The 20,395-nt window shown below is 51.4% G+C and overlaps 2 protein-coding genes and 1 long non-coding RNA gene across 23 annotated transcripts in view; 1 reads left to right on the plus strand and 2 right to left on the minus strand.

Moving 5' to 3' along the window:
* PTPN21 (protein tyrosine phosphatase non-receptor type 21) overlaps window positions 1-7,615 on the minus strand; it is a 77,772-nt gene extending 70,157 nt beyond the window's left edge. The window contains exons 1-2 of one of the 2 annotated variants that reach the window (XM_002719612.6): window positions 7,322-7,615; window positions 3,583-3,952 (exon numbers count right to left, since the gene is read on the minus strand). In XM_002719612.6, coding sequence (XP_002719658.1) covers window positions 3,583-3,762 — 180 coding nt within the window. In that variant the 5' untranslated portion in view covers window positions 3,763-3,952; window positions 7,322-7,615. The remainder of the gene's footprint in view (window positions 1-3,582; window positions 3,953-7,321) is intronic. The other variant, XM_089322061.1, reaches the window with a different exon arrangement.
* Window positions 7,616-9,258: 1,643 nt separating this feature from the next.
* On the minus strand, window positions 9,259-20,372 carry LOC149120140 (uncharacterized). Its single transcript, XR_016226447.1, has 2 exons — window positions 20,235-20,372; window positions 9,259-9,498 (listed from the first exon to the last, which is right to left on the minus strand). It is a non-coding gene; the product is annotated as an uncharacterized LOC149120140 (long non-coding RNA).
* Window positions 18,930-20,395, plus strand: part of ZC3H14 (zinc finger CCCH-type containing 14) — a 46,021-nt gene continuing 44,555 nt past the window's right edge. For 16 of the 20 annotated variants that reach the window (XM_089322068.1, XM_070065501.2, XM_070065497.2 and 13 more), the window contains exons 1-2: window positions 19,642-19,818; window positions 20,168-20,210. Coding sequence is in view for 6 of the 20 variants with exons in the window: in XM_051826171.3 (XP_051682131.3) it covers window positions 19,783-19,818; window positions 20,168-20,210 (79 nt within the window). In the remaining 14 variants the exon portion in view is untranslated. Of the gene's footprint in view, window positions 19,030-19,457; window positions 19,561-19,641; window positions 19,819-20,167; window positions 20,211-20,395 lie in introns of those variants that run through there. The other 4 variants (XM_089322067.1, XM_089322066.1, XM_089322069.1 and 1 more) reach the window with 4 other exon arrangements.

Consider the following 20,395-nt stretch of genomic DNA (forward strand, 5'->3'; position numbering starts at 1 on the left):
ACAGCACAGCTTCTGAACCAAATCTACATGCTATGATAATTCCAGATCTGCTTGGTGAGAGAATAGTGCAAGATACCAGCACAGTGATATTTCTGGGTGTAAATCACACACGCTGTACATACACAAACTAGGAACAGGTGTTACCCCACTCAGATTATTTCTGAACAGTCGTTTGGGAAGATTAAGCCTGGCACTTGAGCCATCTGTTTACATGCTACAGAGCATTTTGGGAGCTTTCACAGGAGAAGTTTGCTAAACAAACTCTCTAAAAGCATGACTGCTAAGTTGGAAATGGTGGCACAGTGTCTCCAAGGGCAGGACACTCCCTAGGGACCATGCCCATTCCCTTGCAAAGCACCCTGCTCTTCTGTTAACAAGCAGGCTTTTGGTTATCTGGTAAGATGCTGCATGGGACACCTGTAGCACATTTCAGAGTGCCTGGGTTCAAGTCTTGGCTCTGCTCCCAAGTCTAGCTTTCTGCTAATGTGCACCCCGGGAGGCGGCAGGTGATGGTGCAAATAGTTGGTCCCTGACTCCCACATGGAGACTCAGACTGAGTTCCATGCTCCTGACTTCAACCTGGCCCAGCTCCAGCCATTGCAAGCATTTAAGGAGTCAAGTCAGTGGATGGGAGATGGATGGGGAGATCTCTGTCTATTTGTTTGTCTGTGACTCTATACCTTTCAGATAAATACATGAAATTAAAATTGTAAAAGAATAAAAAAAAAAAAAAAGTTGGGGCCAGCACTGTGGCATAGCAGGTTAAGCTGACACCTGCAGTGCCGGCATCCCATATGGGCACTGGTTAAAGTCTCGGCTGCTCCACTTCTGATCCAGCTCTCTGCTATGACCTGGGAAAGCAGTAGAAGATGGCCCAAGTCCTTGGGCCGCTGTACCCCTGTGGGAAGACTTGGAGGAAACTCCTGGTTCCTGGCTTCAGATCGGCACAGCTCCAGCCATTGCAGCCAGTTGGGAAGTGAACAAGCAGATGGAAGACCTCTCTCTCTGCCTCTCCTTCTCTCTCCGTGTAACTCTGACTTTCAAATAAATAAATCTTAAGCCGGTTCAGCATACATTCACAGCTGCATGAGGTTGCTTGCTCCCTGATGCATCAGTTATCAAACCTCTAACAAGAGAGGGCAACTTCGGGGCCAGCGCTGTGGCATAGCAGGGTAAGCCTCTGCCCCTAGTGCCAGCATCCCATATGGGTGCCAGTTTGAGTCCTGGCTGCTCCATTTTTGATCCAGCTCCCTGCTTATGGCCTGGGAAAGCAGTTAAGATGGCCCTTGCACCCATGTAGGAGACCCGGGAAAAGCTCCTGGCTTCAGATCAGCACAGCTCCGACTCTTGCGGCCATTTGGGGAATGAACCAGCGAATGGAGAGACCTCTCCATCTCACCCTCTCTCTATCTGTACCTCTGCTCCTCAAATAAATAAAAACAGAGGGCAACTTCTCCAGACTTGTTGACCAACAGAAGGAAAGTGAAGCTGGTGGGCTCAGTCATCAAGCATTCCATGGCTGCCACTCTGCCTATGAAAGTCACTCACGCTCTAGGGGTGGTAGGCAGACTTGGCGCATGTGAAAGAAATTCACAGGGGGGAAGAAAAGCCAAAATAGGAAAGGGTCCTCCTAAGGGACCCTTCTCGGTTGCCGCATCTCAGTGTCCATCCAATGGTCGCCCTTCCTCTGGTCAACCCTCAAGGGTCTGCTATGCCTCCTTTCTCCCCCTGGACAGCCTCATTCCCTTTCCATTCCACCGAGGCTGACTCCCCCCAAGTCTCTTCTCTCTGGTCTGAATCACTTGCCTGAGCTCCAGACCCACCATGTCCATTGTTGGATCAACATCTCCAACTGGCACCTCAGGCTTGCTGCTTATTTCCAAAACTGAACTCTGCTCTTAAAGCCTGAGCGTCAACCTGGACCTCCGCGAAGCCTTCCAGCCCTCCAGATTCCACTGACTCTGCGGCCCCATCCAACTCCAGGTTGGAGTTGGTCAGGTAACTCCTGACTCGAGTTACTTATTACCTAATCATCCTCCAGATGGCTCACACCCTTGTTTAAAAAAAAACTTCACTCTCTCCCCCACTGCCCTCAGGGTAATCCCAAAACCCCTGCATTGTGTGGCCCCTACAACACCTTTCGTCCTCATACTTCAGGCCTCAAGCAGACCGGCTGCCTCCACGCTGGCTTTGAGTAGTTTCTCTCGATGGAAGGGTCTTTCCCAGTCCCTGATGGGACCCCCCCCACCCACCCTGGCCCACCCTTTAGATCTGAGCCCCCATGAAGCTCTTCCCTCTGCTGATGGTCCCTCCATTTCCCCCATCACCGCTCACATCACACCTATTGTCTTAGTGTTATCAACAAGATGGGCTCCTGGTACACATGTACTAGGCACTTAGGCCTTCAATGATGAAAGATCAGATGACTGGATTTTCACCAGGGGCAAAGTTTATCTGCTCCTGACTTATGAACTACAGTATCCACGAAGGGTTTCCAGTTAGGGATATAACACAGGAATGTAAGTGGAAAAACCAGTTTCCCTTTCTTTCACTTACCCAGAACCAGGCAGGAGAACACAGGGAGGGTCCTACAATTAATCAGAGCCCTTTCTTCACAGGCCTGACATGTCATTTTAAGTAGAAGGCATTATGTGGCTACGTGATTCCACAACTTCCTAGTGACTAGATCAGAGGTTTCCCAGGGCAAGCCTCCCTGTGATTACCCCACTGGACCAGTTATTAGAGCTTTCAGCTTGACAAGCACATTAAATCACACAAGCACTGAGAATCAGGCGCCACTGGTATCCCCAGGGTGTGGATAGGGGGACTGGGGCTCAGAGATAGCAAATAAGCTGCCCAACATTCACAAACAATTGGTGGGAAAACCAGATTTCCAACGCAGTTAAGTCCCCAGAATCCTGCCCTGGCCTGTGTATAATGCATAAATGAATGGAATGGAAAACCCCGCTTAGAGTTCAGGATGACCCATTTGGGGATCTATATATTAGAAGACAAGAACTCACAAGGCCGGAGCTGTGGCTTAGCAGGTAAAGCTGCCACCTGCAGTGCTGGCATCCCATATGGGTCCAAGTTCAAGTCCCGGCTGCTCCACTTCTGATCCAGCTCTCTGCTATGGCCTGGGGAAGCAGTGGAAGATGGCCCAAGTCCTTGGGCCCTTGCACCCATGTGGGAGACCCAGAAGAAGCTCCTGCCCGTTGTGGCCACCTTGGGAGTAAACCAGCGGATGGAAGACCAATCGCTCGCTCTCTCCCCCTCTCTGTAACTCTGCCTTTCGAATAAATAAATAAATCTTTAAAAACAAAAAACCAAGAACTCCGATAATCCAAAATGCATTCACATTTTACTCTGGGTTACAGTTCAGCGGAACACAAACGTGTTCAGGCCTCAAGGACTGACCACTCTGTTCCGGGGCACCCTGCCTGCGAAGACCCCCGGCTCCGGTGGGCCCTTCCCGCGCGGAGCAGGGCCGGCAGGTTCCAGACAGCGCAGTCTGGGCTCGCTGGAGCAGGCACTGAAGCAGGCGCGAGGGAAGGCGCCCAGCCAGGCCTGCTTTCCGCTTACCTCCCGCAGCTCCAGCCTCTGGGCCACGGCTTCCAGGCTCTCCTGGCCCGTGCTCTCCACGGACAGCGTGAACTCCACGAACTCGCTGTTGAGCAGCTGGATGCGGGCCACCAGGCAGCTCTTGCTGGAGACCGTGTAGCGCCGCGTGCGTTTCAGCTTCAACCCAAACGGCAGTGGCATCTTCTCCCGTCACGGGGGCAGCAGTCGGCAAGGAGAAGCACCCCAGCAATCCAGCGGCGGGGACGCCCGGAGCACGCGCTCCTCTCCCGACCCGACGGACCGACGTCGATCGCTCACCCGGCGGCCGCTGCCGCCATTAAAAAACAACGGTGTCTCCCAAGGCCAAGGGAAGGGGGCATCCACGCCAGGGCTGAGGAGAGAGGAAGGCGGATTACAACAGAAGCTCTGGCGCTCGCTGCTCAAAATAAAGACCAGGGCAGCTACGACCGCCCAAAGCAGCAGCGTCTCCCGCCCCGTCGAGGGGCTCTAACGGGATCAGGGAGGCGGCGGCGGACGCTTATCCTCTGAGCGAGGGCGTGGGGCGCCGCCTCGGACTCCACCCCTCACTCCCTTCCACAGATGCTGATAAGGGTTGGGATGAGGGGAGATGGCGGCCGGCGCCCCCACACACATCCTCACTGGCGTCTGGGGCTCCAGTGCAGAACTCCTCCCTCCTTAAGAGCTGCCACGTTGCAGTCCCAACCCTCGAGGCAAATCAACCCTGAACCCGGACCCTAAGGCTTTACGTCATCACATGCACTGATGCAGACGCAAGTCCCAAAAGACCCTACAGACAGCTCTTGATGGAACCATGGAGGTTTCTGGAAACGTGCCCTCCCCCAACCCACCCCCGCTGCTCCTCTCCAGGATAAGGGACGCCCAAGACGGCGGTGGGCCCTCGCCTGAGAGGGGCCGCGGCCCGGATGAGCAGGTGGGAGAGGCCCTAAGTCCCATCGCGGGTTAATGAGGGTGCGGAGGGCTCTGGATCCCGCTGCTCCCGCGTGCTCTCAGCGGGAAGCGCAGACAGCTTTGCCCAGGCCCCCCGGGCAGCCTCGGAACTCTCCGCCCCCGCCCGCGTTTCCGGACGGAGGTGTTCTGGGAGGACCAACCACTCGGCTCCGGGAGGGGAAACTTTTAAAGGGGCCACCTCGAGCCGCACAGGTGGTGGAGCAATGGGGCGGATCCCGCCGGATGCCAAGTTTGGAGCGGCAGGCTCCCAAAGTGCGCTACTTACGACGGGTGTAACCACACCTGTTGAAACCGTAAGCGAGGGGGCAGCTGGGGAATGTGCTAGCGACTGGCTTCATTTGTTTTTTTTCCCTCTAAGTCGGTCAAAGTTCCGCATATTCCCAGAGCCCTCGGGCAGCTCCCAGCCCCTGTTTCCAAGGATGACTCTCTCCGGGGGCTGCGGAGGGCCAGGGGCCGCCCCGGTTGACCCCCTCGTGCGGCGGGCAGAACGGAGGCCGCGGCCGAGGAGAAGCGGCTGTCTCAGCTTCACGCTGGCCCCCTGGCCTCGGCCCCCGAGCCGCCGGGCCCTCAGGGATGGGGAGCAGGGTTCAGCCATCACCCTAGGCTGCGCCCAACTGAACCTTTTGAAACTCCACCCCACAAATGCGTACGGCGTCCCTGGGTACGAGACCGCGTAATGAACATCTTGGGAAATCCAAGCCGAATCCTACGCCGGCGCTGTCCTTAAGGAGATTACAAGCGTGCTATAATTACACGCAGGGCTGCATCGCTAAGAAGGGCCCGGCCCTGGTTTTCTGTCTGTTTTGTTTGTGTTTCTGTTTTTGTCTTACGGTCTGGTAGGGGGGGAAAGAGAGAGAGAGAGGCCTTGGGGAGAAAGGGGGAGGCGGGAAGAAAAAGCACCCTGAACCCGCCGTGTTGGGGAGCACCTGCTGGGTGCCTTCTGCAGGTAAAGGCGCTGTGTAAGAACCTGGGAAGACAGACGAAATAAACCTGACACGCAGACGCGGTCTCCACCTGCAGTTGCCGACGCTGCTTGCTGTTCCTTGAGTATTATAAGTAGGCGAAGCGAGAGACTTAACAAGAACCTAAATAAGCTTTTTACTAAAAATCGCCTACCAGTGTCTGTGGATGTTAAAAGATTAAAGAAACACAGTGCGTGTACTGTACAGCCTTTCAGGAGTGAGCTGGATTTCTGTTTTATATGCAAATTATGGTAAATGGAAAACGGGCCAGATTTAGTGTAGAAGAAGAGATGCTGCATATAGGCATAGGAAGGCTACATATTTGTATTAGCGGCTGTTCAAAAGTGGAATTTTCTTCACTACACAGAACTATGCCTTTAAGGCAAAAGATACTACACTATGTAACTTAATTATTAACTTGAGCTCTTAAGGCAAACTCAGAGTAAAACTTTCAATTTCACGGCGATATGAAATGCTTTGCAGCATCAGGCATAAGGAAAAGCCATTATTTGGTAGATGGTATAATGGGATTGAGGTCTGATCAGGTGCATTTCTCAAACACCTCCCCCCACAGATCCTTAAGAATGGCCTGGATTTTGCTGATTGTTATTAAAATCGTGTTAAATGTTTGCATAATTACAAAATTATGTGATTTACACATTTTAATTTTCAGTTTTACACAGTATTTGCTACCAATTCATATCACAAAGTTATGAAAGTTGAATATAATATTAGAACCAGAGGAGTAAAAATTTAAGATGCTTTGAGGGAGGTCTGTTTCAGGGGTAAAACAATATGCACTAACTTAAGAGTCTGGAATTGCACTTTAACCACTAAACAGATAATTCATTCATAAATAGCCCTTAGAGGAAAAACCAAGCAGATAATTTGCTTCTCTAAAGGCCTTTCTTTTGGAAAGAAACCAGATATTAAATTCTGCTTCAGTACAAGTTTACAAAAGCTATTTGTGAACTCATTTTACTGTTTCCTCTCCATTTCCCCTTCCAAAAGTTAATCAAGTACACTTTAACTCGCGATCTTGTAGAGATCCCCACCGCATGTCATCTTGCCAAGTTGCTTTTAAATAAAATCTTTAAAAGGAAAGTGTATATGGCATTTTTAGAATAACAGCTGTGGCATTAAATCAAACCTATGCTCCTCACGGGTAAAACGTCCGTGCATAGCAACTCTAGAATAAAATGCCCTGGGAACAAACAAGACATCTATCTTCAAGAGTAAAATTACTGGCATATCCCAAACTTAAAAAAAAAAAAATCTGTCATCAACTATTAGGCAGACGGCGGTTGTCACTTGGAGCACACGCTATTATTATAAGGCTTTCTCAGCAAAAAAAAAAAAAAAAAAAAAAAAAAAAAGTAAAGAAAGAAAAATAGGACAAGCACGCCAAGAACGACCAGTGTAATCAGGATTTGCAGAAATCCCAAGTCGGAATCTGCAGACCCAAGAGTTCTTTCTTCCAGAGTAAACACGTTTTACTCCAAAAGCAAAACAAGGCGTTACCAACAGCCCTTCCTACGCCCCTTCTCGCCAGTTACCTGGCAAACTTCAGCCTTACAGGTCCCGAGAGGCGCTAGGAAAACTGCTCCAGAGGTGAGCTGCAGCAGGGAGCTCAGACCCGCTGGAGAAACCACGCACCCCGGCGCGCCGCGGCGAACCTGGAGGGGAGCCTCTCCTCTTTGTGAAGCTCCCTGCCCGGGTCCGGCGCGCTCCCCGTCCCGCGTGCGGACGCGACCCCCGGCGCCCGCCCGCCCTCCCGCCCTCCCGCCGGCCGCGGCCCGCGCCCTCACCTGCTCCCGCTCCCGCATCCTCGGGGCCGCGCGCCCGTCAGCGGCCGGCCTCCCGGGGCCCCGCCGCGCGGCCGCCGCCGCCGCTCGCCCGCCCGCGCCGCGGCGCGCTCATGGGGCGCGCATGCCTCACTTCCTGTCTCCCACAGCGCGGCCCGCAGACCATTCCCCCGGGGCAGAGTCCGGCGGCCGGAGGGGAAGGGCCCGGAGGGGTCCGGCCAGCCAGGGGCGCCGCGCGGAGGAACCGGGGGCGGGCGGGCGCGGGGCGCAGCGGCCGGGGCGGGCGTCCCTCCCCCTGGGCCGGCCGGGCGGACGGATCTGGGGAGGCGGCGGCCGCCCGTGACCTCAGAGAGTTGGAATGCGGGCGGCGGGGCGCGGGGGAGGCGCGGACAGCTGCGCCCGGCCGCCGGGGAGGGGGCGCGCCGCTGCTTTTTTTAATCGCATGACCGCTTATTTTAAGAGTTTCCAAATAAAGTAAGGCTTTTAATAAAATGAGGGGAGGGGGTGTTATTTCGGTGCCGGGTAAAGGGTTTTATCTGTGCTGCTTACTGGGGGGGGTCTGGAAAATGCTATTGTTGTTGGGTTTATGCGTTTCCTCCTGTGCGTTCTCGAAGGCGCTCCGAACGTGTTCTTTTCGTGCTTGCTTCTAAGGATATACTGCCTGAAGCTGGACGCTCCTCAGTGCTGGGGAGGAAAGACCCCCGCCCCCAACACGCAGGTGGTCCTCAAATAACCTGGGCGGTGGTCCCCCAAGAGAACTGCATGCCTGTGCAATACGGAGGGGCCAGTTGAGGATTGGAAACCCCCGGGGTCAAGTTACAGGGAGTCCAACCCTGCTCCAGCTCTTCAGCTGAGAGACCTTGTGCGAGTTGCTTAACCTCTCTGCACCTATTTCCTCCCCAACAGTAATAATAATGATCATCACTATCCAGTCTCCTGTAAAATATGTGTAGTCTTTCATTTAATTCTGGGCCCCCTTGGTGATATTAGACTGCGTTGTTGCCATGAATGTACTTAAGCTAAGAGATAAAGCTTGGGACCCTAAGGCCATTAAAATAGTTTTTATTTATGTATTTGAAAGAGTAACATTGAGGCAGAGGCTGAGAGAGGTCTTCCTGAGAGAGGTGGTTCACTGGTTCACTCCCCCAAATGGCCGCAACAGCCAGAGCTGTGCAGATCCAAAACTAGGAGGCTGGAGCTTCTCCAGGGTCCCCCACGCAGGCACACCACCCCAAAGACTTGGGCCATCTTCCACTGCTTCCCCAGGCCATAGCAGAGAACTGGATCAGAAGTGGTGCAGCCCAGGACTCAAACCGGCGTCCATAGTGATCAGAGCAGGCAAGCTTTTTTTCTTTAAAAAAATTTATTTATATAGTTTGAAAGGCAGAGTTACAGAGAGAGGGGGAGAGACAGACATCTTCCACCCACTGGTTCATCCACTGGGCCAGGCAGAAGCCAGGAGCCAGAAGCTTAATTGGCATTTTTCCATGTAAGTAGCAGAGGTCCCAAACACTTGGGCCTTCTTCCCCTTTTTTTCCCAGGCCATTAGCAGGGAGCTGGATCAGAAGTGGAGCAGCCAGATAAATGAACCGGCACCCAGAAGGGATGCTGGCATCATAGGGGGAGGCTTTACCACTATGCAACAATGTCCCCCCACTTTTCTTTTAAGACTTATTTTAAAGGCAGAGTGACAGAGTTGTTTTCCACTAGTTTACTCCCCAAATGCCCACAACAGCCACGGCTGTTCCAGGCTGAAACCAGAAGCCCAAAACCTCACCTGTCTCCCACCTGGGTGGGCTATCATCCGCTGCCTTTGCAAGTACATTAGCAGGAAGCTGGAGTGGAAGTGGAACAGCCAGAACCAACCAGTGCCCCAGTACAGGATGTGGGTGCCCCAAGCAGTAGTTGAGCCCACTGAGCCACAATGCCTGCCCAGAGAAGTTTTTTTTTTTTTTAATGTTTATTTTATTTATTTGAGAGGTAGAGTTACAGCCAGTGAGAGGGAGAGACAGAGAGAAAGGTCTTCCTTCCGATGATTCACTCCCCAAATGGTCGCAATGGTTGAAGATGCGCTGACCTGAAACCAGAATCCAGGAGCTTCCTCCGGGTCTTCCCATGCGGGTGCTGGGGCCCAAAGACTCGGGCCATCTTCTGCTGCTTTTCCAGGCCACAGTAGAGAGCTGGATTGGAAAAGGAGCAGCCGGGACTAGAACCGATGCCCACGGGTGGAGGATTAACCTACTGCACCACAGCAGCAGCCCCTACAGAGAAGTTTTTAATTCATGACAGTTTTATTTGCCATGACTTGGTTTTAGTGCTGTTGTCTCCAGAGAGCTGGGTTTCTTTCATGAGTAACAAATACGTTTTGGGTACTTCTGTGCCTATGAGGCATGGTCGCTGCACAGAAGGAGCTTCTGGCCTGGAGGGTGGAACAAGGCAGAGCAGGGAGCCCTGTCTTGGAGGCGGAGGAGTGCCAGGCCCCCCTGGAGAGTGTTAGCGGGAGAACAAAGCCCAGCAAGATTCACCTTGGGTCACACACATAAGATTCCCTGTGTTTCTAATGGGACAAAAAATAGATCAAGTTGGTTTGTAATTGATGTTTCAACTGCGCTCTATGAGGAGTCAATTGTGTCTGAAGAAAGAAAACAAACAAACAAAAAGACCTGAAAATAAGTCACTTTTCTGGTCTCCCATGCAAGAAAAATAGGAATTGTGTGACTTTCTCCCGTCTCCAGCCTGTCATTTCCTCCAAAATGTCTCAAAATTTCTTTCTTCTCTGTTGACTCTGGCATATCCTGATCCAAACCCTCATCGGTTTACATCTGGATTATGGCAACAAGGGTGGTCTCCTGACTTTTGGTTTCTCAGTTCTGGCTTACCTCTCAGGCTGGCTTACCTCTGCTGGCTGTGTTGTGTCACTCCCTGCATGTGGACTCAAGGCTGAGCTCTCCTGCCTGACCTTTGGGGACTTTCTCAGCTGGCCTCTTTGACCCTCTGGGTTTTTTTCTCCCCAGGCTGTGCCCCGCTGCCCGCAGCAGTTCCCTCTGGCCCTCAGCACCTGCTGCTGCCCGCTCCCCCGCCCCGCCATTCCTCTGCACTTTCTCAATTCAAGACTCTGCTTCCAGGACAACTTTCTAGCCACCGCATTCCACAGTGATCTGCACGCCTGGCGAGAACTTTCAAAAGTGTTTCATGAAGGCTTCTTTTATATCTCCTAGAATTCCTGGAACAGTGCTGGACAGAGAGTAGGCACTAAATAAAAACTTGTTAATTGAATTGGGAAGAAAATAAAAGAATTTTAAAAATAGAAAATGATCGTAAAACCCAGGTGATGTGAGACAACTGAGTTGAACTTCCTCCCTTGCAGTCTGCAGAAGTCATTTGCTGGTCAAGGGCTTAAGCACTGTGTCCCCTCCCTCAACCACATTAATTTAGCAGGAACATCCCACCGGCAAGGCGCTTAACCCTTCAAAGTATTAGACTCAAAATGACTGGTTTCTCCTTCACATGTAGGAAAAGTGACTTAATTTAGATGCACTAATCCCAAAAGATATAAAAGGATATAAGTGAAAAAATCCCCTTCCCACCTGTGTTTTAGACAACCTTACTCTCCCGGGAGTAACCAGTGTAACCTTACTCCTACATATCCTCCTACGGATAACTGTACAAATACAAGCTACTACATAGATGCCTCCTTTCTTCCTCCTTTCCAAATGTGATATATTACATATACTTCTGCACTGGAAGATAATCCTTACCACAATATTCAAATATGGTAAAAGTTAAACAGGGAGGTAGGCGTTTGGCCCAGCAGTGAAGACGCTGCTTGGGTTGCCTACATCCCATAGCAGAATACCTGGGTTTGAGACCTGGGTCAAAATCTCTAACTGCTGGGAGTCACAGTCATAAGCAGATACTTTTTCAAAAAGTTGAAAGGGCCTGTGTTGCGGTGCCATGGGTTAAGGCGCTGGCTGAAACACTGGTATCTCATATCAGAGAGCCAGTTCAAGTCCTGGCTGATCTGCCTCCAACCCAGCTCCCTACTGAGGGGCCTGGGAGAACAGCAGAAGACAGCCCAAGTGCTTGGACTGCTGCCACCCACGTGGGAGACCTGATGGAGTTCTGAGCTCCTGGTACCAGCCTCGCCTAGCCCCAGCTGTTGTGGCCACCTGGGGAGTGAACTAGCAGATGGAAGACATTTCCCTCTCTCTCTTTCTCTCTCTCTCCCCCACCATGTCACACTGCCTTTCAAATAATTCACTTTTTAAAGATTTATTTATTTAAAAGGTTGAAAACAGATGGAGATCTTTTGTGTACTAGTTCATTGCCCAAGTGCCTACAACAGTCAGGATTGGGTTAGACAAAGCTAGGAAGCTGGAACTCAATCCAGGTCTCCTACGTGGGTGGCAGGGACCCAACCACCTGAGATACCACCTGCTACTTCCCAGGGAATGTAGTAATAGGATGCTAGAATCAGAAGCATAGCCAGGACTTAAACCCACACCTTCTGATATTGGATGCAGAATCCTACGGAGTCTTTTTTTTTTTTTTCTTTTTTTTTTTTACAGGCAGAGTGGACAGTGAGAGAGACAAAGAGAAAGGTCTTCCTTTACCGTTGGTTCACCCTCCAATGGCCCCTGTGGCTGGTGCGCTGCGGCCGACACACCGCACTGATCCGAAGCCAGGAGCCAGATGCTTCCTCCTGGTCTCCCATGGGGTGCAGGGCCCAAGTACTTGGGCCATCCTCCACTGCACTCCTGGGCCACAGCAGAGAGCTGGACTGGAAGAGGGGCAACCAGGACAGAATCCAGCGCCCTGGCTGGGACTAGAACCTGGTGTGCCGGCGCTGCAGGCAGAGGATCAGCCTTAGTGAGCCACGGCGCCGGCCTCCACAGAGTCTTTTTTTATTTTATTTTATTTTTGTATTGTTTTTTTGACAGGCAGAGTGGACAGTGAGACAGAGAGACAGAGAGAAAGGTCTTCCTTTGCCATTGGTTCACCCTCCAATGGCTGCCGCGGCCGGTGCACTGTGGCCAGCGCACCGCGCTGATCCGATGGCAGGAGCCAGGTGCTTCTCCTGGTCTCCCATGGGGTGCAGGGCCCAAGGACTTGGGCCATCCTCCACTGCACTCCTGGGCCACAGCAAAGAGCTGGACTGGAAGAGGGGCAACCGGGACAGAATCCGGCGCCCCGACCGAGACTAGAACCCGGTATGCCAGTGCCGCAAGGCGGAGGATTAGCCTAGTGAGCCGAGGCTCCGGCCACATAGTCTTAACTGCTTCATCTAATGCCCGCCCCATCTACACTCCCAATTCCAGCTTCCTGCTAATCTACACCTTAGCAGGCAGCAGATGATGGCTAGGTACTTGAGTCTCTGCCATCCACACTGGAGGTACGGATGGAGTTCTAGGTTCCTGACTTCAACCTGCATGTGTTGGGGTGAACTGGTGGATGATCTCTTTCTCTCTCTCTCTCTGCCTTTCAAGTAATATAAAAGTTAAAAAGAGAGAGAGAGAGAGAGAGAGAGAGAAATGAAGGAAGGAAGGAAGGGCTCCACATATGAAACAAGGAAAGATAAAAGACAGGACAGGTGTTTGGCACAGCAGTTAGGATGCCATTTGGGATGCCCACATCCAGAATCAGTGTCCGGGTTCAAGTATCAGCTCTGCTCCTGATTCCAGCTTCCTGCTCATGAAGATCCTGCGAGGCAGCCAGTGATGGCTCAAGCAGTTCGATCCCTGCCACCCACGTAGGAGACCTGGACTGCGTTCAGGCTCCTGGCTTCAGCCTGGTCCAGCTCTCACCTTTGAGGACATTTGAAAACTGAACCAGCTTATGGGAGATGTCTCTGTTTCTCTCTGTGTTTCCTTCAGTCTTTCTGCCTTTCAAATAAAATAATTAAAGAAATATTTTAAAATATTAAAAAGAAGGAAATTATGGTTTGGGTGGTCCACTGACTATTATTTTATTAGGAGTTAAAATTAATCTGTGGGGCTGGTGCTGTGGCACAGTAGGTTAATCCTCTGCCTGGAATGCCAGCATTCTATAAGGGTGCCGGTTTGTGTCCCAGCTGCTCCACTTCCTATCCAGCTCTCTGCTATAGCCTGGGAAAGCAGTAGAAGATTGCCCAAGTCCTTGGGCCCCTGCACCTGTGTGGGAGACCCAGAAGAAACTCCTGGCTTCAGATCGGCGCAGCTCCGGCCATTGTGGCCATTTGGGGAGTGAACCAGTGGATGGAAGTCCTTTCTCTCTGTCTCTCCCTCTCACTGTCTGTAACTTACCTCTCAAATAAATAAATAAAATCTTAAAAAAAAAAATCTGCAAGGCCAGTGTTGTGGGTTAAGCCACTGCTTGCAATGCCTGTATCACATATCAGAGTGCCAGTTAAGGTCCTGGATGCTCCACTTTGGATACAGCTTCCTGCTAATGTGCCAAGGAAGGCAGCAGATAATGGCTAAGTGCTTCGACCCCTGCCACCCATGTGGGAGACCAGGATGGAGTTCTGGCCTCCTGGCTTTAGCCTGGCCCAGAACTGACTGTTGTGGCCATTTGGGGAGTGAACCAGCAGATGGAATATCTGTTTCTTTTTTAAAAATTATTTTATTTATTTTTTTAAATATTTATTTATATTTATTTGAAAGGCAGAGTTACTGAGACAGAGAGAGAGAGAGGGAGAGAGAGAAAGAATCTTTCATCTGCTGGTTCACTCCCCAAATGGCAACAACAGCTGGAGCTGAGCTGATCCAAAGGCAGGAGTCAGGAGCTTCTACCACATGTGTGCAGGGGCCCAAGCACTTGGGCCATCTTCTGCTGGAGCTGGATTGGAAGTAGAGCAGCTGGGACCGGGACCGGTGCCCATATGGGATGCTGGTAGTGCAGGCAGCAGCTTTACCTGCTATGCCACAGTGCAGGCCCCCAAAAACTCACTGTGTGAACAACGGGTAACTATTTAGTTGTGATAGGCAAGGAAAGTCACCCATAAGTATAATACTCTAAATGGATTGGTAATGGCTCTGTAATCAGAATGATCAACTTCTGCTTCAGTCTAGAAAGACAAATAAATGTTGACTAGGCATTCAAGGATCAGAGGGAAATGTTCCAGGCTGGAGGAAGCCCATCGCCACCCTCTGCTGTCTCTCTCGCACACAGACACACACACTTGGAAAGGTTATGCACAGTGCAGCTGACAAGCAGCCCTGAAGAAAGAGCAGGCTGGATGTTAGAGGACTCAGGGCTCCACAGGGTTCAGGTTGACACACAGTCCCCCTGATTTTAAAGTCAATACTCTAGAAGACGGCCCAAGTCATTGGGCCCCTGCACGCATGTGGGAGACCCGGAAAAAGCTCCTGGCTTCAGATTGACGCAGCTCTGGCGGTTGCAATCAATTGGGGAATGAACTTTCCTTCTCTCTCTGTGTAACTCTTTCAAATAAATAAATAAACCTTAAAAAAATAAAAAATAAAAAGCCAATAATCCTTTCAATTAACTTCTCTCTTTAGAAGATAGCTCGGAGCCCTCTTTAGCCCTCCTGTGGTTGGCTAAAATCTGATCCTAAAGGAAACCATGTCATTTGTCTGGTTTATTATTTTATTTTTCATTTTTTACTTAATTTTTATTTATTTATTTTTTATTCATTTATCCAGTTTATTCTTTTTGAAGCCTAATAGCCTTCCCTCCAGCAGTTTCTTTTAAGGCCTCAGATCCTCAAGATCGGATGTGGTTTATGAAGCTGCGTCTCCCCAGGAAGCACCTGGAAGAACCCCATTGGCTTAGTGGGGTTGCCCCTCCCTGGGATCCGGACACTGTGACTTCTGCAGCCCAAATGTGGTTGAAGAGGTAGGTGGGTGTTTAGCCCACAGTTAAAATGACCAAGTACCTGCTAGGCACCTGGGTTGAATACCTGACTCAGCTCCTGATTCCAGCCTCCTGCAAATGCAGCTTCAGAGAGACAGCAGTGATGGCTCGTGTGTTTGGGTCCCTGCCACCCACGTGGGAGACTGGATGGAGTTCCTGTTTTCTGGCTTCGGCCCCTGTCCAGACCCAGCCTTAGTGGGCATCTGGAGCGTGAACCAGTGGATTTGGAGCTCTCTGTCTCTGTCTGTCTCTGCCTCTCTGCATCTTAAATGAACAACAACAAAAAAAATTTTTTTTGACAGGCAGAGTGGACAGTGAGAGAGAGAGAGAGACAGAGAGAAAGGTCTTCCTTTGCCGTTGATTCACCCTCCAATGGCCGCCGTGGCCAGTGCACTGCTGCCGGTGCATCGCGCTGATCCGAAGGCAGGAGCCAGGTACTTCTCCTGGTCTCCCATGGGGTGCAGGACCCAAGCACTTGGGCCATCCTCCACTGCACTCCCTGGCCACAGCAGAGAGCTGGCCTGGAAGAGGGGCAACCGGGACAGAATCCGGCATCCCGACCGGGACTAGAACCCGGTGTGCCGGCGCCACAAGGCGGAGGATTAGCCTAGTGAGCCGCGGCGCCGGCCAAAAATTTTTAAAAATAGAATGAATGTTCTTGAATTCTTGAACAGCCTGCGAGTCTCTTCCGTAGCTATAAGCTGATGCCCTAAGCGTTAATTCATTCTTGAATACATTGTAATGAATTTCCCTACTTTGAGTATGTTTCAACAAAGTGGTCTCTATTTTTCATAAAATGTTTGGTTCAATACTCTATATATTGACTGACCATTTCATACCCAATAATAGTAAAATGTGTTTTTGTTCTTATTTCTGAAGTGGTGGGTAAGGGAACAGAAATAATTTTCCTGTCTTACAGACCGCGCGTGTCATGAAAGCAGAGCCCGATCTTGCTCATCTTTGTGTTTTGGATCCAAACACAGTGTCTGGCTCAGCATCAGCATTTAATTTTTAATCAACCAACATAGTGCTGTCTTGAGCCAGGCACAGCTCAAAATGCTTCAAAATATTAACTAATTTCAACCTCATAATACCGCTTTGCAGGAGAAACTCATATCATACTATCACTCAACCACGTGTTGTTGCTAACAACAAAATAGCACAGACTGGGTAAGCTATAAAGAAGAAAAGGCGCATTTGGACTTGTGAGTTCTGGCCCAGGGGAGAAGGGTTGCACGTGGTGGTGGCAGCCTCCTTGCTGGCAGAGCCTGTGGTGGTACAGGGCAGCACATGGCAAGGAACAGAGAGAGAGAGAGAGAGGGAGAATGTGGGTATGTTTAGTCTTTGTCCTTCTCCTTATAAAGCCACCAGGATTTAATCAAGGACTCCCCCTCCCTGTCTTTATCTAATCCAATTGCTTTTCAAAGACTGCCCTCCTGTAAATGCCATTGATGGATTAAGTTTCCATCCTTTCAATAATTCACAGTGGGGATTAAATAGCAGCCCACAAAATCTTGGGGACACTCAGACCATATCCAAACCTTAGCACATACCCATGTCACAGGTGGGGATACTGAGGCACAAAGAGGATAAGTCATTTGCCTGGGGTCTCGGAGGGAGTGGCGGAGCCCCGACTCCAGCCTAGTCAGTCTGGCTCCAGGGGCCTTGCTCTCACTCTGCCTGGCTGCCTCTCATCAATGTTGCATGAGTGTATGATCATTTGATTTATTCAGGAGGAAGAATGCTTTTGTAAATTAGGGTCTGAATTTCTTTTACCCTATAAATATTTAATAGGTGCTTACCACGTGTCTGGCATCCTGAAAGAAATTTTGGAGAAACAGAAAGATCTACAGAGTTTATAATTTTCCTATGGAGAACGGACACACACATGAAATCATTGTTACAGAGGGTATCCTAGCGTTATAAGAGTGGTTCCCATAAAGATGCTATGGGAATCCAGAAGAAAGAATTGTATGCAATTATGAAAGGACAGTGTGGCAGCCCCAGCATTTCTACTCCTGCTGTAGGTCCCTCTCCTCTTGAGCTTGGATTGCTTCCAGCCAAAGAATATGGCAAAGATGGGGAGTTTTGCTGATGTGACTTAGGTCCTAAATCAGTAGGTTTGGGGTGACACTCTGAGTAAGCCTAACTTAACGAGATGCAAGCCTTGACACGAGGAACCAGCTCGTCCCTGAGCTGAGAGCGAAGCTTTCTGTTGCTAGCTGCAGTGAGCAGCCATGTTGGAGAAGTCTTTGGGAATAAACTGTGGAGCAAACTGTAAGGCCTATGGGTGGCCTCCAGGTGACAACCTGCAACACGTGGGGCCCATATTCATAAAGTCACTTATTAAAATTATGCTTCTTTCTTTATTTTTACCTACTTGAAAGGTAGAGTGACAGAGACAGAGAGATTTTCATCTGCTGGTTCACTCCCCAAATGCCTGCAACAGCCAGAGCTGGGCCAGGCAGAAGCCACCTGCCAGGAACACCATCTGTGTCTCCCCCGTGGGTGAGAGGGGCCCAAGCAGTTGAGTGATCATCTGCGGCCTCTCGGGTCACATTAGCAGGAAGCTGGTTCAGAGGCAGAGTGGTCAGGACTGTCTGGCACCTCTCTGGCAGCCTTGTGAGGCCCTGAGCAGAAGACCCAAAAAAGCTGGCCTCGGAGTGCCACCCATGGAATCCACAGGAAGACAACCCCTTCGCATTCTAAGTGTTAGGTTAATGTGACCACTGAATGAGACCATGCTGAGAGAAGGTGTCAGAGACTTTACCGGGGGCAAAACAGCGGGGCTGTCTCAGAGGAGAGAGCAGCAGCAGTGTGACAGTGAGTGAGGGGCTTTTTACGCATGTGTTAGCTGGGGACGATGCTTGTGGGATGGAACAGCCTGCAGCTGGGAAGGAAGGGGGGGGGGTTTAGGAAGTTTGCTATCTACTGGGAAATTTTACTATAACACTGAAAAGCGCTGTTTTGCGGGAATGAATGGGTGAAGGTCATATTTGTAGTTGCAGTGAGGGGCTGCTCCTTTTTTGCTCGCATGGGCACAGCTTGTTTTTCTTCTGGTATTTGTAAGCACAGCTTGTAGGTTGTTTTCTTGGGTGCCCTAACACTAAGCTGTTAAATGTGTGGCTATTTGTTATGCAGAACAGATAACTGATACCTCTCTGGGGACTTACTGGATATGGAGGAGAAGGGAGACTCTCTCTATGTCTAGTGTCACTCCAAGGTTTTGTGATCAGGGACAGGAACAACTAATCCACTAAGGATAGAAATAGGGGGGCCGGCACGGTGGTGTAGTGGGTTAAGCTGCCGCCTGCAGTGCCGGCATCCCATATGGGTGCTGATTCGAGAGCTGGATGCTCCACTTCCGATCCAGCTGTCTGCTGTGGCCTGGGAAAGCAGTAAAAGATGGCCCAAGTCCTAGGGCCCCTGCACCCGCATGGGAGACCTAGAGAAAGCTCCTGGCTCCTGGCTTTGGACCGGTGCAGCTCCAGCCATTTTTTTTTAAAAAAAGGGATAGAAATAGGAAGATCAGGAATAGAAACCAACCTGAGAGGGAAGAGAGGAGATAATGAAGACGTCAGTTTTGAAGCACTAAATTTGGAGAAAATAAAATATGTATCTAGTAACTTAGAATTTGGGAGTTGGGTTTAGGTGAAAACTAAAGGCTGAGAGAAATTTCAGGTATTGTCAGCAATAGAGGTGACAGCTGGAGTCCTGAGAAATAAAGGATTGTGTTCAGCAAGGAGCAGGGGGATGGAGATTAATTAATTAACCTTCAGTCAAGGTCACTGGGCCTGGGAGAATGAAGGCAGAACCAAACCCAGGAAGAACCATGAGGCCAGTGCTCGGCCTGGCAGGTAAGACACCAGTTAGGATGTCTGTGTCTCCCTGCTAATGCAGACCCTAGGAGGCAGTAGTGATGGCTCAAGTAGTTGGGTTTCTGCCACCCGTATGCGAGCCCTGGTTTTCAGGCACGTGTGGAGTAAACCAGTGGGTGTGAGCTCGCTGGCTCTCTGCCTCCCAAAAATTAAAAAAAAAAGAAAAAGACTGTGATCGGAAAAATCCCATTTTTCCTCCAAGTGTAATTATAGTGCAACCTCTAAGAGGCAATCTATTTTTCAAAAAAACTGTCAAGGGTAGAACTATCTGGAGCACCATTATGTTAATTGTAAGTTAATTCTGGACTTGAACTCGGATCTTGTAGCAAGGCCCGAGATCTTTCCGCTGCACGTGTTAACTCAACTCTTCCTTATTACCCAAAGGAGAGTAAAATGAGTAACCTGGCTTTTCCAAAACGAAGCCTGAGGCAGAGAAGCCAAGCCAACCGCACACTGCTGTCCTTCTTGACGCCAGTAGAGGTCGCCAGAGCGTAGGCTTCCTGGCCCGAGGTGTGCGCCTGCGCCTGCGCGTGCGCCTGCGCCGTCGGCCGCGTCGGGTCCAGGGCTCCGGGACGGCGGAGGCGGGGACACAGAGTGCGCGCGGCTGGGGGCGGAGCGGCGGGAGCGGCTGTGGAGACGGCGGCGGTGGCCGGGCTTTGGGGTACGAGCCCGCGGCGGGCTCAGAGTAAGCGAAGCGCCGCGCAGTCTGAGCCCGCCGCCCGCCGCGGAGCCATGGAGATTGGCACCGAGATCAGCCGCAAGATCCGGGTGAGGCCTTGGGTGGCCGGCGCCGCGCGGGGGCGGGAAGCTGGGCCTCGGTGGTCGTCAGGAGTAACGGGGCCCCGGGGCCCGGCCCTGACGCCGCGGCCCGGACGGCGAGCGGCGGCGCCTCCTCGCCTGGCCGCCGACGCGGTCTCGGCGCGCGGCGGGTGAGCGGGGCCGCGGCTGAAGAAGTCGCCGCCGGGAAACGGAAGGACGCGGCGGGCCGGCGGGGCCCCGGGGCGGGCGCGCGGGGTGGGCGCCGCCCCCCACCTCCGGGCGGCCGGGGGGCGGCGTGGTCCGCTCGTGGTCGCGGTGCCGCCTCGCTCACCCGCGTGTCTGCTTCTCTCCCCTTCAGAGTGCCATTAAGGGGAAATTGCAAGAATTGGGCGCTTATGTCGGTAAGTTGTTGGGCTGTTACTAACCTGGAGTTCCACGCTTGCAGCCGGTCGCGTTTTAGTGAGTGCATTTTCCTCGGAGAGGCTCCCTCACCCCACTTCAGGAAAAAGTAAACCGGTTACTTCTCTGCTCGCTCCCCGTGGAAAGCTCTCTCTGCAACCCGACTCCCTCCCCGCCAACCCAGCAC

Source organism: Oryctolagus cuniculus, chromosome 20 (assembly GCF_051225735.1).
Source record: "Oryctolagus cuniculus isolate XC-2025 breed Fujian yellow rabbit chromosome 20, ASM5122573v1, whole genome shotgun sequence".
NCBI lineage: Eukaryota > Metazoa > Chordata > Mammalia > Lagomorpha > Leporidae > Oryctolagus > Oryctolagus cuniculus.